The 17,896-nt window shown below is 53.6% G+C and overlaps 1 protein-coding gene across 2 annotated transcripts in view; it reads left to right on the top strand.

Moving 5' to 3' along the window:
• The window catches only part of CHD2 (chromodomain helicase DNA binding protein 2), a 119,495-nt gene extending 111,557 nt beyond the window's left edge, over positions 1–7,938 (top strand). For both annotated transcript variants that reach the window (XM_021680659.1, XM_021680657.1), the window contains 2 exons: positions 341–584; positions 4,472–7,938. In XM_021680659.1, the coding sequence (XP_021536334.1) occupies positions 341–584; positions 4,472–4,805 (578 nt within the window). In that variant the 3' untranslated portion in view covers positions 4,806–7,938. The remainder of the gene's footprint in view (positions 1–340; positions 585–4,471) is intronic.
• The last annotated feature ends 9,958 nt before the right edge of the window (positions 7,939–17,896 follow it).

The following is a 17,896-nucleotide window of genomic DNA, read 5'->3' as shown; positions in this document are numbered from 1 at the left end:
CGCCCAACCGACTGAGCCACCCAGGCGCCCTCTTTTCTTTTTTTTTTAAAGATTTTATTTATTTATTTGAGAGAGAGAGAATGAGAGAGAGAGCATGAGAGGGGGGAGGGTCAGAGGGAGAAGCAGACTCCCTGCCGAGCAGGGAGCCCGATGCGGGACTCCATCCCAGGACTCCAGGATCATGACCTGAGCCGAAGGCAGACGCTTAACCATCTGAGCCACCCAGGCGCCCTATAATGTCTATTTCTGTAACACCTGTCAGCCTTTGAGTTTAAACTTCAGTGGTTGTGAAATTCAGCCATTTGCTGCAGTCGTGAAGCTGTTCTTCCTTTTCCTGCAGATCGAGGAGACTGGCAGAGGGAAAGAAAGTTCAGCTATGGTGGTGGCAACAACCCTCCGTGGGGCAGTGACAGGCACCATCAGTACGAGCAGCACTGGTACAAGGACCACCATTATGGGGACCGGCGACACATGGACGCCCACCGTTCTGGGAGCTATAGACCCAACAGCCTGTCCAGAAAGAGACCTTATGACCAGTACAGCAGTGACCGAGACCACAGGGGACACCGAGATTACTATGACAGGTAGGCGGGAGGTCCTGAGACGCCAGACGCTGACCTCTGCCAGGCGTCTTACTCTTGGAGGGGGAGAGGCAAGTAGCATATGCATTCATGTCTTTATCAGATGTTCGTTGGACATCTCATCACGTGCCAGGCCTGGCCCCTAGTCTGAGCCGATGTTTTTGCTGTCAGGGCATCCTCAGGGTATTGGGGAGGAATCCTGGTGTAGGCAGCTGACACCGTGTGCTGAGTGGATGGTTGAAAGTAGAGGTTTTTGAGGTTTTTCCTGGGGGCTGAGGAAGAGGAGAGGTTGCTGATTCTTGCTTTGGGCCCTGAAGAGTCTGCTAAGGGGAGAGAAGTGGGATAGGTATCACAGGCCCAGGCCAAGGGTCGGCACCCAGAGAGGGAAGCCCAGAAGATGAACACTTTGGCTAGCAAGGGCTTGAATGCCAAGTTACAGGTCTTAAGTTGTGTTCTTTGGGTCATAGGGAGCCATCTGTAGTTTCAGGAAAGGCTTTCCGCCTTCCTCTGAGGAAATGTAGAGAAGTGGTAGCCTTAAAATACTAGAGTCTGCAACCAAATTGTTAAGCTTGGTGCGAGGCTCTCAGGCAGCAGGATCCTGAGATGGGTCCCAGCCCCTGGTCCTTGTCTGCCACGACCCCACAGTTTAGGGGTGAAGGGCTTTTTGAAGTCGTACCCTGTCTACAACTGTACAAGACCATTGTGAGCCAGTTAGCATTGTAACCTGTGGGAATAACTATGGGAAGGGCTGAAGAGGTTTTATTTATTCTTCCTAATTTTAGGACTTGACTATATTTTAACCTCACAGCCGCTTTGGTTTCCTTAGGTTAACGACATGCTTTGGGCTTGAATTTGAATTTGGAAAGTTTTGTATAAACACCTCCTTTTTGTTGGAGGATCTGGTAACACATTAGCCAGTGGCTCTAGCCGAGTGGCCGCTGTCTCCTTGAGAGGGGTCTGTCTCCCCCTCACCTCCCACCCTTCCGTATCGTCTAGTCAGGCTCCAGTGGGCATTTGCCCTGTATTTCTTTGTCTAGATCTGTATTTCCATTCAGTATCACTTTTTTTTCCTGCCTGAAGGACTGTCATTTTACTATGGGTCTGCTGGTGATAAATTCTTTCAGCATTTCTATGTCTGAGAAAGTCTTTAGTTGGCGTTCATGTATGAAAGATACCTTTGCTGGGTATAAATTCTAGATGAATACTTTCAGCACTTTAAAGATGTTCCTCTTCTGTCAACTTGAACTGTTTCTGATGAAAAAATCTGTCATCTCTTTGTTTCTCTTTACATAACGTGTGTTTTTTTTCCTTTATTCCTAGTTTTTATCAATGATTATAGTGCATCTTGCTGTATTTTTCCTCGTGTTTGTTTTGCTTGGGAAGTGTTGAGCTTCTTGGATCTGTGGGTTTATCTTTCTTACCAATTAGGAATATTTTTTTACCATTATTTCTTCTGTCCTCTTTCTCACCTCTTTTGGAGATTCTAATTACACCTATAATTAGGCTGTTTGTATTGGTTATTTTTTAAAATTTTGTTTTCTCTCTGTCTCCGTTGGATAGTTTCTATTGCTGTGTCTACAAGTTCACTGAGATTTATTTTTCAGTGTCAACCTGCCTTGAGGCCCATCTAATATGTTTTGCATTTCATACATTGGAGTTTTATTGCTAGAAGTTGTATTTGGGCATTTTTTTCCCCCCCAATTTAAATCTTTCTCTAACCTTTTGAAATCTGGAATACAGCTTATAAATAGTTTTATCCTTGTTGGCTAATTCTACCATTTGGGTTAGTTTCAGTTGATTAGCTTATTTCCTCATTATGGTCTTAGTTTCCTGGTTTTCTCCATGCCTGGTAATTTTTGATTAGATGCCTCACCGAGTGCCAAGTATTTTGTATTCCTATAAATATTCTGGAGCTTTGTTGTGAGACACAGGTTACTTGCAAACAGTTCGACCCTTTCAGGTCTTGCTGTTAAGATTCTTTGGGCAGAATGGGAGCTGCTTTCTGGCAAGGGCTGATTTTTCCCACCGGAGGCAGGAACGCTTCATGGTACTCCACTGATGTCCCTTGAAACTTGAGGTTTTTTGGTATAGCTGGTGAGAACAGGGCACTTGCACCTCCAACCTTCCGGGTGGTTATTTCCTGGCCTTGGGTAGTTTCTTCACATGCACACCCTGAACGGTGTTCACCGAATCCCCAAGGGGAACAGTTTGCAGGTCTTTGAACTTCTTTCTGTGTGCAGAATTCTCTTCTGCGTTCCATACTCTGAACTCCAGCTGCCTTGGTTCTGCCCCTGCCTATTAATTCTGGAAGTCTCCCTCCCCCTGTGCTGAGGCCTGGAAACTGTCTCAAGGCAGTGAGGGGTTTATTATGAGCTTCATCTCATTTGCTTTCCATCCCTCAGGGAATCACTGTTCTTTGTTTACCTGACATCTGGTGTCTTGAGAACCATTGTTCTATACATTTTGTCCCCTCTCTCTTTCTCTCTCTCTCGTTTAATGAGGGAAAATTCACATAATATGAATTAATTATTTTAAAGGGAACAATTCAGTGACATTTAATACATCCACAATGTCGTGCAACCATCTCGGTCTCAAGTTCTAAACACTGATCACCCCAAAGAAAAGCTGCATAACCATTAAGCATTCCCTCCATTCTGCTGTCTCCCCAGCTCCTGATTATTACCAATCTGTATTTTGTTTTTATGGATTTACTTCCCTTAGATATTTTGTATAAATGGAATCATAAAGATGTGGTCTTTTGTGGCTGGCATCTTTGAACATGTAGCATCATGTTTGAGTCTCATCCACATTGTAGCACATGCTGGTACTTTGTTTCTTTTCGTGGCTGAATAATATTCCATTGTGTATTTTTTATCTATCCATTCATTGATGGACATTGAGATTGTTTCCACCTTTGGCTCTTGTAAACAGTGCTCTACGAACATGGGTGTAAAAGTATTCGTTTGAATACCTGTTTCAGTTATTTGGGGTATATGCCCAGGAGGGAATTTTTAGTTATATGGGAGTTCTGTGTTTGCCTTCTCCACGGTGGCTGAAACATTTTACCCTCCTACTAGCAATGTACCAGAGTTGCCATTTTCCCACTTCTTTGCCAACACTTACCTTGTGTGTGTGTGCGTGTGCGTGTGTGTATGTGTTTGTATGTTTGTTTAGACGAGGCCATCCTAGTGGGTGTGAATCGGGTGGCTCATTGTGATTTTGATTTGTTTCGTTAAAGATGTTGAACTTCTTTTCATGTGCTTAGTGGCCATTTGTAGATCTTCGGAGAAATGTTTGTGTCCTTTGCCCATTTTTGAATTGGGTTGTTTGTCTTTTTGTTGTTGACTAGTACCAATTTTCTTCTAACAGGATAACAAGCAGTTTACTGTGGTGCTAATTAAAAATTTTAATATTCTTCACATTGAGTCAATTTTTAAAATAATTTAATTAACCTTTCATTTACTGTTGACTGTTTGGGTTGATTGTGGCTTTTACTGTTACTAATAACTTCTCAAATAATTTCCGTGGCTCTTTTTCTCCTGGGCCAGGTCAAAGAATGTGAAAATGTTTGTAGATCTTGCCAGTTTTCCTGAAGGGAGTACGGCTTTACAAAGCCACCAGTGATTCAAGTGTGTACTTGTTTCATTGCAGACTTGAGGCTTATGTCATTTCATAGGTTGTGTTTTGCCAATAACTATAAAATAGCCCTTTGTTACTGCTTTTGTGGGGTTCCCCCGCCCCCCCCCCCGATTCCTAGTAATGTAAGCATTTGTAGAGACTCGAGTCCTTTGGAAGCGTCCTTGAATATGAGTGCATGAGGAAGAGCCGGTGGATGAAGAAGGAAGGGATGGGTTTGGTCTTTTCAGCTAATCCTTGCATCTCCATTTCAGGCACCATCATGACTCTAAGCGGAGGAGATCCGATGAATTTCGGCCTCAAAACTACCACCAGCAGGATTTCCGACGAATGTCTGACCACCGCCCCCCTATGGGCTACCATGGCCAAGGACCTTCGGACCATTACCGCTCTTTCCACACAGACAAACTGGGGGAGTATAAACAGCCTCTGCCTCCCCTGCACCCTGCAGTCTCAGACCCTCGCTCGCCCCCTTCTCAGAAGTCTCCCCACGATTCCAAGTCACCGCTGGATCACAGGTCTCCTTTGGAGAGATCACTAGAACAGAAAAACAACCCAGATTATAACTGGAATGTTCGGAAAACATAAAGGACAGCTGGGCAAGAAGGGGAGAGCAAGAGTCATTAAGCACCTGGATATTTTTGGTCTGATCCAGTAGGAGCCAGTTACCTAGACCAGCAAGCGGAGTTTCTGGACATGCTGCTGCTGTCAGCTTGCCGGTGGAAGGAGCACTTCAAGGAGTGGGGGCCTTTCACTTGGTCCAGCTTGGGTTTGGGTCGCCACTCCTGCACTTTGACACCCCATCCCATTCCAGCCTGGTTCTGGCCTGTCACTGCGATGGGTGCTAGGAGGGAGAGGTGACTTTTGTGTATGTACCAGCTTCGTGGGCTGTGTTTCCCCAGGGAAGGAAGCCTGGGTGCGGTGGGCTGGGTAGGAGCGTGTGTGTGCAGGCTGCCGGGACCTGCTGGGACGGCACATGATTTGCTTCACTGTGATGTGACGGATGCTGCTGACGGGGAGCGGGGCGTGGGTCTCGCCAATGGGACTTGAAGTGGAGCAGGTACGCTCCTCAGACGTGTTCTTGGGAGAAACCGCACACTCGGGCCTCACCTGACACCTGTGTTGCAGGAGGACGGAGGGGAAGAGCTTCCGCAGCGGCCCCTTCCCGACCAACACTAATTTTTCCCACACTATCTGTATATTTCAGAGGCCTGGTCTCCGGAGTGGGCCGCCTCCGCCCTGGTGCCAGGGGAGTGAGCGCCCGTCCGGCAGACTCCTGAGTACTGTGAGTGGGGAAGCACTGACCCTGGCGTGGGTCTTCCTGGTTGAGGGTGGGCTGACAGCGGGGCTAGGGTGGGGGCAGTGAGGCCAGGGCCTCGGAATCCCTGGTGGATTTCTGATCCTGGGGCGAGAAGGGTCAGTCCAGGGCCTGGCTGGAGGGGGAGGCTTGCTGCTGGCAGGTGCCCAGGTGCAGGTGAGGAGCGGCTTCCGGGGAGGGGGCTCTGGGTGTTGTGCCTGCTCCGCCTCTGCAGCTGCCTTGTAGTGACTTCAGTTCCCTTCGCACGGCGTGAAGAAGTAGACGGCGCGGGGCACAACGTCTGCTGACCCCGTGTGGCGGGTGGGCAGGTGAAGCTCAGTGACCTGTGGGGAACAGGCTCGTACGGCTAGTCGGGCATCAGTAGAATTGAACTCCGGTGTTTTTTTAGAATGAGATCAAAGAAAGTACAAATCTAAGTTAAAGTTTTTGCGAACTAGGAAGCCCCCAAGGACAGGGGACTGCGCCGACAGAGTCCTGCCAGGGTTGAACGGAGTCAGAAGGCAAGTTGGTTGCACCCAATTCATCAGGCTCCTTTCGTTCTGATACTGGGCCTTCCGTTTTATTCATTTTAGGTATCACCAGTATTGTTTGAGTATCCAAAGGCCTTTCTGGATGGAATAACTGACTTGAACCTACACCGTGCCTGAACGTGTCCAGGCTCAGAGCTGGTGAAAACCTTCCCATTGGGCACACACAGGGTTAAACTCCCTGAACTAATCTGTGAGGACTTCATAAAATGATCATCACTTACTTGCCGGTACCCTGGGCAGCACCATTCATGCCTTTACTAAGAAATCCCCAAGTCCCGGGACCCCAGTGGAGCAGATGTGGCTTTGGTGGGTCATTGCTGCTTGCTGTACGCAGCATCCTGGGGCTGGCCAGGGGTGAGTTCCAGAGCAGAGTCTGGGTCCTCACAGCTTGTGTTGGGAGCTTAGTGGGCCTTGCCCCATCCTTACTGGTCTCATGGTACTAGGGTTGCTCAGCGTGGGCTCGTAGGGGGTCAGCAGGCCTGGGGCACAGCCCAAAGGAATGCATAGGCGCCCCTGGCCACAGTCATCCCACTGTGACTGCTCGGGGAGAGCATGTGTCCGCTTTGGCCACCACCAGCTTAGCTTCTTGCTGACAGTACTGACGCTACCCTGTGTTTTCTTGCCCAGGCCGAAGAGGAAGGCTAGATTGGCTTGCCTGGTCCTTTGGGGTTGGGGGGGAGGGATGAGCCCCAGCATGTCTCTCCCCTGGGAAGTCCGGCTGTGTCCTCTGGGAGGCGCAGCGTCCCCCTCCCCTTACAGGAGGCCCCTGAATTTCAATATTCGGCAAGGGTGATTTTCTCTGAAGTTGGTAAGAGATGTGAGTTATTCCCAAAGATGTCTCATCATGAAGAAAAAGGAACTTCCTTTTGTTTACATTCAGGACTTTTAGTGCCATATGATGTAGCAAAAGGCAATATTCGCCAGATCAGTGTTAAATTGATTATAAAATTACAGTATCCCCGTAAAAGCAACTATTTTAGGTGTTGAAGTATGTTTGAAGGGTGGGTTGGGAAAAAGGCATTTCCTCATTGACCTGAATCAGTATATTGTATGCTTTTATCACAAACACATTTGCACGGGTAGGGATTCTCTCCCTTGTGGATGGGGTAAACTGCCCCAGGAATCGGCGAGGGTGGTATTGTGCGGAGCCTGGCTTTGAAGGATTTAATGATTGGGTAGAAACAGCAGGGGTTGAGGAAGAGGGTGGGGAGTTAGCATCACCTGAGATCTGAGTAGAAATACCTTGCGCAAGGATGCCGTGAAAGTCCAGGCGTGGCACTGTGGTCTTTTCAGAGACTGGAGAGAAACAGCTAGGCCCTCTGCAGAGCCAGATCTGGTGTGCCCCCCCCCCCCCCCCCGCCGCCACCCCGGTCATTCCTTTAACCCTTCCATGGGAAACCAGAACACTTCTCACATCGTGCTGCAGACATTGTAGTCTGATGCCCGAGAGCTGCGTCAGGATGTGCGGTGCACACGCAATTCAGTTACGAATTCACACAGGGACACTGGAATCCTACAGACCAAAATCCACTTGTCAGCAGGAGCGGTGGCCCCGGGGCCCAGCGCCAGTGGTCTTCCGGCTTGTTTGAGGGCTGCCGTGTCGGGCGGGGAGAGCCAGGCCAAGGGTCCAGGCTGCTTTAGTCCGTCCGTACCCCACGCGTTTGGGGACGGGTGGTTTTTCTTTATTGTAAAATTGTGGACTTTTAAAACCTGTTGACTAAACAGTAATTAATTTATATTTGTGAAAAATGCCACTGTCCTAGTGATTTCTGATGTAAATAATGTTGTTTATATAGTATGTATTAAATTTTCCTACATTGTAAAACTGCTGTACTTTTGATTCTTGTATATTAAAAAGTGTTACTAAGGATTTTTAGAATCGGGCGAACACTGTTACATTGCGTGGCGTCGGCGTGAACTCTGACTGGCTACACCTCTGGCTGCTGCCTTCCCTTGGCCGCTGGGGCCTTCAGGCTGCTTGCCGGCTTCTGAAATGGAGCCTCTTAAAAGTCTCATCGGTTTTCCTTCCGGCACCAGCGGTGGCGTTGGGCCCGGGACCTGACCACCGCAGGTTTCTGAGATTGTTTCTGAGCAGCCCCCGCCAAGGGTAACAGCCCCTGGCCGAGCAGCTCGCGGGCGGGGTGAGGAGGGATGAGCCGGAGGAGCTGCTGCAGCCCCTGGTGGAGCAGAGCTTCCCTTAGCTTCCCACGTTGCCGGTGCGGGGGATGGAGCCCGGGAGCCCAGGAAGGTGCATTTGAAGACCCTTGTCCCGCCCCACCCCCACCATCCAGAGGAAGTGAGAACACCGTGTCAGCCAGCGCACTGCCTTGAGGGTAATTTAACAGTTGGGTTATATATTCATGAAGGGGGAAAAAGGCATTTTATAATGGAAACACTGACACAAATGTTAACTCTAGCAATTTGGCACAGGGGCAGGCCCAGCTCCTGCGAGGCCCAGACGGAGGAAGCGTGGCACAACCCACGGGTGGAGATCCCGTCTGAGTAGGAGTTGGAGGAGTTTGCCAGACCAAGGGGTTTTGCTAGTACTTTGGGGACTGCAAAACCAAACTCCCATCTTTGCGAGGCTCTCAATTCTTGATACCAAATAAACCCGTGTGTTCACTCAGCTCCCGTGACCGTCGACCCCGGAGGCTTGGTGGCAGGGGCCCTCGCTCATCCTGGTCTGGGCGGGAAGGAGAGGCTGGGATTCTTAGCGCCTAGAGTTCTTGAGTCAAAGACTCAAAGAAGAGTTGAGGGTTCTTCTTGCCGATAACTCGATAAACAACTAGCAATCGTGTTGCAACTCACAGCTCGGCTGGAACCGCTTTGGGAAACTTTAAAGCGCTGCAATAATCAGCTTATGATTTACAATAGCAACGCGGCTTCTAAACCCATGGCTGCCAAGAAGCCTGCCTTTTACTGGAAGAAGCAGGCCCAGGCCCCCTCCCTGCTCCCTGGCAGGGCCTCGCATGTCTGGCATCAAAGCAAGTCCTCCTCAATTAGCACCAACAGAAAGGTCACTTATTGAAACACAAGGCCCTGCAGTTTGCCAGACGGGTCTGGACTCGGGATTCCAACCTGTGGCTCTTAAAGGAGCAGCACCAGGTCTGCCTTCGAGGCCCCGTCTTAGCGCCCGCCCCGTGCCTTCCCTGCCTGCCCCGCACCCGCTCTGCCTGCCACACCTTGAGGCTGGAATCCCGCTCGGCCCGTCGCCTCCCAACCTGCCTGTGTATTTGTTCTGTTCCCTGCCTTGGGGAAGAGACAGAGCCCGACCCAATAAAAGCTCTTGGCCCTGTAGAAATCAGGCCCCTCGTGGTGCTGGGGGACCCCCCCCCTTAGGCTTGAGGGTTGGGTGTTTCCGGGTCGGTTGTGTGGCCCTGAGATCTGGTTTTGTGCGGGAACACGGGCGAGTCTGCGACCTGCAGCCTTCTCCCCTCAAAAGCAGGCAGAATATCCCCTGCTTGGAGCCAGCTGCCCCATGGAGGGTTCACACTTGGTATCTTTTTCTTAAAATTTTTTGTGATGCAAAAGGGGATTGTCATTGCTACAGCGCGGTGTGCGCTGACACTGTGCACCATGGTGGCCTTGGGGGGGCCCGGGGGCCTACAGGGGGCTGGCAGGAAGGGCGTGCATTGTCTCCCTTCGGCCCCTCCCTGTGTGCAGTTGGGCAGGTGGCCTGGGCATCTTCATTTGCACACGAAGGAGCTGGCTTCTCGGGTTCACGTGGTTTTACCGGGAGAGCGCGGTGTTAAAGGCCTGTAACCCCCCCTACGGCCTACGCAGAGGGAGACAGTGTTCACCAGTCCCTGCTGGGAGGGCGGAGGATGGGGACACTGAAGAGGGCACCTGCCCAGCCCGGAGGGCAGCCCCGGCTTAGCATTCAGCCCAGAACCTTCCGAGACCAGCAGGGCTGCTCCTCTCGGATCCCAGCTCACTGGAGGGGCCCAGCAAGAGGGCTCTCTCTAGGAGGAGATTAAACTCCGCTAGGAAGGCCCAGCAGGGAGCTCACAGTGCCGTGGGGACTAGACACGAGAGAGAGTTTTTCCCTTGACCAAGATCTTGAGCGCCTCCCATGGGCCAGGCCCTGTTCTGGAAGCTGGGGACGCACATTCGGCAAACCAGGACGAGGGCCCCACCCTCTGAGCTGAGGGTTGGCAAGGCACACCTAGACCCAACAACAGAAGCACAAAATGTCACTTAAGTGCCAAGAAGAGAGGAGACGGGCATAGGGACTGGGCGTCGGGGAAGGCATGGGTCTAGGAAGGGGACAGAGCTGGGTTTGAACCAGCTGGCCTTCTCGGGCTTACTGTCTCCCTCTGCGAGCCGCACCTACAGAAGTCGGAGAAGCGGAGTTTGCCAGGCCCTGGTGGGGTGAGTGAGGTCACTGAGGGTGGGTGAGATGGGCTTGGCACCTGTCGTCCTTCTCAGAGGGCGGTGTTGAGACATCCCCAGGCCCAGCGGAGACCACTCCGGCCACCAGAGCTGGGGGCCTGCCCCTCGTGTTTGGAAGAGGGGCAGTTCCCATCCCTTCCCGGACTGAGGGTCCTGAGTGAATGTGGTTCTGGAATCTTCCTGCAGGGGGCAGCAGATTTCCACAAATAGCTTGCCTCGCGGCCAACACTTAAGTTTACACAACCCCCCGGCGAGGCTCCCCGTCACTCCTCTGGCCCGGCGGGCCGCCTCCCTTGGCCGCAGAGCGCACGCGGGAGCCAGGGGCGGGGAGCCACCTCACCCCTGCAGGAAGTGTGACAGGGGATGGGGGAGAGGAGAGGCGGCGGGACGAGGCCAGCCTCACCTGCTCCAGCCGCAGGAGGCCCGGGGGGCGGGGCTGACCGGCTGTGGCCCCGCCCTCTTCGTCCAGGCGGCCCCAGATTCACTGACAAAATGGTTGGGGGACGCGCGGGTTCCTGCTCCTTCGGGGTCCGGCCTCGCCCCCCTCTGCCCTCCGTGTGGCCGCCAGAGGGACGTCCTGAGCCACAAGGCCCAGGCACCACTGCAGCTCCCCCGACCCTCCGCTTAGCACTAAGCTCCCTGGCTTGGGGCCAAAGCCCTCTGTGCCCTGCCCTTGCTGGCCACCCTCCGGGAGCCCCCTAACTGCTCTTGCAGCCTCTTGCAGATACTCGAGGCAGAGCTTGGCCTCCAGGCTGCGGTCCCTCTAACCCCTCCATCACCTCCCCCGGCCTGACGAATCTCCTTCATCTCTAAGATGCAATTCAAGCGTGGTTTCCTCTGAGCAGCCTTCTCGGCCCCTGCTGTTCCCGTTTCCGTTCCCGTCTGTCCCTGCCCTGTGCCCACAGATGCCATCAGAGTCCCGGCCCACCCTGGTGCCTCCACTTTGTCATAGCTGTGGCCTCCGCGTGGGCCGTGTGGGGGCTGGGCTTGGAGCCCTGTCTTGTGAGATGCCCAGAGAAGGGGCCCTGGGGGGCTGAGCAGGCGGGGGCTCAGACCAGGGTTTCCATTTTGATGAACATTTTAAAGAAGTAATTTCAGCAAACCCTGGATCATTTGGAAGAGTGGGAAGGAGAAAAGAACCCAGGACTCTAGGGTTGTATTGGAGCCAAGGGGTCAGTGCTCCTTACCCAGGGGGACAGGGGGACGCACGACGACAGGTTTCACAGGGTCCGAAGAGTGGCAAGTAGAGGGGACCTGAGTCACTCCCTGGCACCAGTGACAGGGGCCTGGACAACCCCACCTTCGTCACAAGGTTTTGCAGTTTTGTTTGGGCTTGATTAGTAAATGTGTCTGGGTTTTATGGTTGAAAGGAGCTATAATTACAATTTATTACAATTAAGAATTTATATTTAGCCTAATGAATTATAAAAAGTCCAGCCATGGAGGGAGGGCCTGGAGAAATATTGGCCCCTGGAAAGGGTCTGAACGTTCGCCAGGTATGTTTGGGAACCCTGAGCTGTTCGTGGCCTAGACTTGAGAGTAAATGAAGCCACCCGGGGGGATGCACCTGTGAGCAGAGACCACCATCTGCTGATGGCTACTGGGGGTCGAGCTCTGGGCCCGGCCCATTGCTTTCTTGTATTTTAATAATCTCGTCTTCATGAAATGCTGGGAGGCCCCAAGACTTCAGGTCACACATCCAGGCGGGTGTTAGAACTTGGACTCCATCCAAACTCCTCCCACCTCTCAGGGCCACCCTGTCACTGCCTCCTTCAATGGATGCCTCCACCGTCACCCAAGCACCTTTGCACCCCTGCCATCGTGTTCTGGCAGGCCCTGTGACTCGGTCCTAATCCTTCCTGCAGGGGTGAAGTGGGGAATGCTGCTGTTGTCCTGTAATGCCCAGGGGAGAGGGGCCCTGGCCCTTACCTTGGCATTTGGTTTCTGGTGGTCCAGGCCCCCAGCCCTAGACCTGAAGGCCACCCAGGAGCCCTGCGAACCAAGCCCCCTCTCTTGGATGGAGCCTGGGCTTCAAGCCACCCGAACTCCAGGAGGGAGGTGGCCAGAAGGGGGCTCCACCATGATAAATCAGCACTTGGATCAAATACTTGGCAGGGTGCCTGACACATGGCAGGTGGCCAAAAAATGTAGCTGTCATGCTGGGGTGACTCCAGTCTCCATTAAAATGGGGGTGGGGTCTATAGCAGCAGCTGGATCATGTCTGGGATTGCTGAGAAGCCTTGTTCCCCCACCTGGGGAAGCTGATGACCACCCCTGGACCATGCTGACTCACTCTGGTGCCGTCTCCTTCTGGAACCCTAAGCCTCTCAGACTTCAGATCTGAGGGATCCTCTCTCCCATCCTTCCTCTCTTCAGCGTCCAGGTTTGAAGTCCCTCTACCCACCCAGCCTCCCGGCGGGGGTCTGGCCTCACTCCCTGCTAACCCAGGACCAGAACCCTGGATTGACTCCACCGAGCCCCTTCTCCGCCCTCGAGGGAAGAGTAGGTAGGTGGCATGGGTGTGGGTGTTCATCTGGAAACTAGGCCATGGCATCTACCTTCTGGGGTGTCATGAAGATTGTCAAAGCAACTGCAAGACTCAAGGTCAGGGTCGTATGTAGGTGTTTGCTCTGCAGGAGGAGAGGGTGGGGGAGGTGCTGGGATTGTGCCCTCCCGGTGGAGGTGCTGACGCTGAGAATGAGGGTGCATCTCACCCCTGCCACATGGTTAGTAGGTTTGACCACCACTTTAGACAAAGCAAACACATCAGGCCTTAAGCGGGCTCTGTCTGGTTCCTGCGGGAGGGAGGCATGAGGTGAGCAGGAATGGGTTCGAATGTGGAAGAATCCATGAGCGGTCCCAGTGTTCCTCTGGACAAGGTGATGTGCCAGCCTTGGCCTTGGGGTCTAGGCTGCCTGGGATGGCGTCCCCTGATCCCAGAAACACCCCCACCACGCCACGCCTTGTATGCGCAATCCATCTCTTAATTAAGTCCGTTCTGCTGGGGGCCTTCCTGAGAGTGTTCCTTTCTGTTCCTTTCCTTCAGGGCATAGATCCAGGTCACAAGCAGGAAGTGATCAAACGGTCAAAAGTGCAGAAAGCCCGGAAGGATGGGGAAGGTAGCTGAGGGGAAGCTGTTGAAACAGGTAGCGGGGTTCTTGGCCCACACATTCAGCGGGGTGGGGCCGATTCCCCAGAGACAATGGGGGCCTCCATGGAATTAGAGGTCCTTAGACTCCTGCTTAGGGCGTGCAGGGTTCCCACCGACCCCTGGCCAGAACACGGAGCTTCTCCAGCCGAGGTGGGAGCTGGACAAAGAACTCTTCAATTGTTTCAAGAGTTGGACAAGTAAGGCTAATCAGACCAAAGAGATGTGATTTCTGGAGCATCCCTAAGAGATGAACCCATGGCACAAAGTAGGGTCCCTGCCCTTAGTGTCTGGTGGGAGACACCTGCACGTGAGGCTAGAGGGTGGGACCGTCCCGATCTCAGTCAGCCTGGGAGCAGGCAGGGCCAGGGGCCTGCCTGGCGTGCTGGAGCTTTCCCCTGGACACCGGCTCAGGCAGTGAGCCCCCGACGGCGGTGTGACCCGGTGGGATGAGAAGGGGAGGGAGTGGATGCTTGTTGGGGTGTAAGGCTTGCTTGGGGCGTGCTCCCTATATTCTGTTATTTCTTGCACCAGTCTTCCCAAGCATCCCTGTGGGAGGGCCACCACCTTCCTTGTGCAGACAAGGATACTTAAGTCCCGGGTCACGCAGCCAGCAAGAGGCAAGTCCAGGAGTGGGACGAGCCTCATTCTAGCCCTCGTTCAGGCTCCCGCACACCAGCCAGTAGCTGTGGGGAGTTGATAACGCCCCTCCCAGGGGTTCCTTGCTATTCTTTGAATTTTCCGTTTTACAATTTTAATACCATTTTCCCCATCACGATCAGAACTTTGGTCCCTGCCTAATTTGGTATTTGGGGTAAGGCCCCATCTTGGGGAGCCCAGCTGTCCTTTTCCAAGCATATGGCCTGGGGCCCCCCTGAGGTGTGGGGCTCTGAGATTCTCTGCTGGAGCTTGACCTTGGGACTAGCCACCAAGTGACATCTTCCAATCTTACCAACCACAGCACTGCAACCAGCTTGTTCAAGGACAACACCTTCCCTTGGTTCTGGGAGTTCCTTTTATGAGCCCTGCGCTCTGTAAACATTTGCTCCTGGGAAGTGTACATCATTTAATTTGAATTTGAAAGACAATCCAGGGGCGCTTGGGTGGCTCAGTCTGTTGAGCATGTGACTCTTGGTTTAGGCTCAGGTCATGATCTCAGCCTCAGGGGATGGAGGCCCCCCACTGGCTCCACGCTTAGTGGGGAGTCTGCCTGAGATTCGCTCTCTCCCTCTCCCTCTGCTCCTCCCTACGCTCAAAATAAAGAAATCAAATCTGTAATAATAATAATAATAATAATAATAATTAAAGACAACTCAGCTGCATGTGGTTTCCAATGTGTCCCAAAGTAAAATTTTGATTTTTGTGTCCCAAACGCGCCCCTCCGTGGCTCAGGGAGTGGCGCCACAGTTTACCCAGGCGCTCAGCACCCACCCCCGGTTCTCCCACTCGCAAACCCCGCCTGCAGCTCCAGCGTGTTATGCCCCGAAGTGGGTCATTCGTGGTACCTCCGGCACCCCCCGCCCCCATCCCACTTCTGACTACGTGCCGGAGTGCCCGGCTTCCTCTTTCTCCCTGGAAGGATTCCACTAAAACCCAAGCTGGACACTTCCCGCCCCTGCCCACAGCAGCAAACGGCCTCCTCCGGCAGCCGGAACAAAACGTCACGTCCCCGTCCCTCGCTGGTGGGCCTGCGGTGCTCCCTCCGGCCACTCGGCAGCCTCACCTGGACCCTGGTCCGTGCGCTCAGGCCGTCCAGCCCCATAATTTCCTGCTGCCCCTCGAACAGCGCCGCTGGCGGGCCAGGCCCTCTGCCCAGAAAGGTCTCCGCCACTCTTTGCCTGGCTGGTCCCCCAAATGCATGCAGCTGATCTGCTCAGAGGTACCCCCCCCCTACACCGGACACCGCGGGACGAAAGCTCCTCCCCACCCTCCTCCAATCCGGGTGGGTCTCTCTGTCTCTCTCTCTGAGGAGCCCGCGTCCCTTTCCCCTGCGGTGCTTGTCCCCCGGGGACATCCGATCGTGTCACTGTGCACTGACCGGTCTCTCCAGCGAGCACGCAGGGCAGTCTGTCTGTCGGGACTCGGCCGGACGCCCCGAGCGCAGGCGGCCCGGAAGGAGTGCGCGCGTGAACGCAGAGCATGCGCCGTTGCCAAGGGAGGCGGCCGCCACGTTGGGCGGCCTCGCGGTGCCGCTCGGGAGCCCACGTGCGCGGCAGTGTGTGAGGCTGAGCTCGCTGCATTTCTCTAATGACCCCGGGAGGGAGGGACTCGTAATTCCATGTTACAAACAAGGACTCCAAGGCTCCAAACATCCAAAGGAGACCACACAACTAGTGACGGGCAGAGCCAGTTTGGACGCCAAGCGGGCCTGCAGCCCGAGACCAAGTGCCGCGGCTCCCCCGCCCCGCTCCACGGGGCTCCCTGGCATCAGTGATGAGGCCCAGTCACGCCTGGCTCGGATGCGTCTCTGCCCAGGGCTCCCGGTGAGGGTTTTCATCCCAGAATTTGCCCCCTTTGTCATGAATGACCCTCATGCATGTGTTGCTAGCAGACCTTTCCCTCCTGATGAATTCTGGTCGGCCACACAAAATCTCCAAGAGTTTCTGCCATACATCAGAGTGCTGGGGTGCAGCGAGGGAGACGCACCTCCATCTGCTAATGCTTTTACCTCCAGGCCGGCTGGCCCGCACGCATCTCGCTGGCAGAGGAGGCTGCTCCAAACCCAGCCTGCAGTGCAAGCTGAAGCCACTTCTTGGGGATCATTTAGCTCAAGACTCCGTGTTCCATATTCATGATGAAATGCAAATTTCCATGTTCATGGGCGACTAGTAGCATGGTACTGGGAAAGAGTTCCAGCTGGTTAAGTTTAGGGTCCTGAACGAGTTCCAAACCAAGAATATTCTCTGGCAAGTGCCGTAGCATTTTCATCTGATGGTGAACGGGATTTTTTTTAGTTTCAATCCTGTGTGCCCTGGCTTCTTTATCCATCGGTTCTTCCGCGCTGGTCAAGTGCCAGAGACTCTGCTGCCTCCGTGGCGCCTCCCCCGTGAGTTATTCCAACCCCAGCTACTACTGAGAGAGAGAGAGACAGAGAGAGAGAGAGGCCTACCGATCCTGACAGTTGGGGCAACAGGAGATGTGTAGGTATGTTCGGACTCATTTTGTCCCTTCCAGTCTGGTTCTTCCTGCCAGTGCCTGGAATCTCACGCTCCCTCTGGGAACCTGGGTTCTAGAAGGTTCTCCCTTCCTGCCTTTGACCTTCTTCTTCAGTTTGGTTGGGTTACACGCTCACTCTCTGGATTCCTGCCCTCACTAGCCTTTCAGCTTACCCCCCGCCCAAGCTCTCAGGGTCTGTGGGGCCCTCTCCCCTCTCCTCCCACCCACTGCCTCACTCAACCCTTCCTGCTCTGGGGAAAACAGGGATACCAGCCCTGGCACACTCCCTGTGTGCCAGGCCCCGTCCTGAGTCCTTTACAGGAATTAACTCGCCGATTCTCCCAACAACCCTATGGGATAGGCACTCCCCACCTTACAGAGGAGGAATCAGAGGCTCAAGAGAGGTTAAGTGACTTGCTCAAGGTCACAGGGCTAGGAAAGGGGAGAACCCCGGGATGTGGCCTGGCTTAACGGTGCTGCTATTCCCCCTTATGACATTTGGTGTTAAGAGCAGGCCCAGACAGGACAAAAAGGACCTCTTGGGCCTGCCCTGCTAAGGACCCTAGGCAAATCAATTCATCTCTCCAAGCCTCTGTTTCTTTGTCTGTCAAATGGGCATGAATTTGTTCCTGACTCATTGCTTGGTTTTTAAAAGGTGAAATGTGATGACAGCTAGTAGGGAACCTGGCCCCAAGCAAGCCTTGATCCCCTCTGCAGAGCCATCACTCTGGCCCTGGGCTGTGTAAGCAGGGGACCTGTGGGGAGGGCAGTAGCCACAGTCCCAGCTCTAGGGCTCCTAGATTGATGGGGGCAGCCGACCCGGCATCATCCTGAGTCTGAGGCCAGCCCACCCAACCTCGTGCCCCCCACCCCCTTCATGTCCCTCCGCCATGTGGCCATCATCTGTCCCCAAAACTGTTCCAGCCTCACTTGGAGCCCTCAAGCCCCATAAGGAGAAAAAGTAATTTTAGAGAAGTAGGGAGCTTGTGTTAAATGGCTTCACGCTCCACAAGTGTCCGCAACTCCCCTTCACGTGCGCACACATGTGGGCTAGCTATATGCCCAGACGCACACACCGTAAGGGGCCCCCCCATCGAAGCCAACCCTCCACCCCTCCAAAGGAGCCAGTCTATTC

Source organism: Neomonachus schauinslandi, chromosome 9 (assembly GCF_002201575.2).
Source record: "Neomonachus schauinslandi chromosome 9, ASM220157v2, whole genome shotgun sequence".
NCBI lineage: Eukaryota > Metazoa > Chordata > Mammalia > Carnivora > Phocidae > Neomonachus > Neomonachus schauinslandi.
This window is presented reverse-complemented; position numbering and strand designations above follow the sequence as displayed.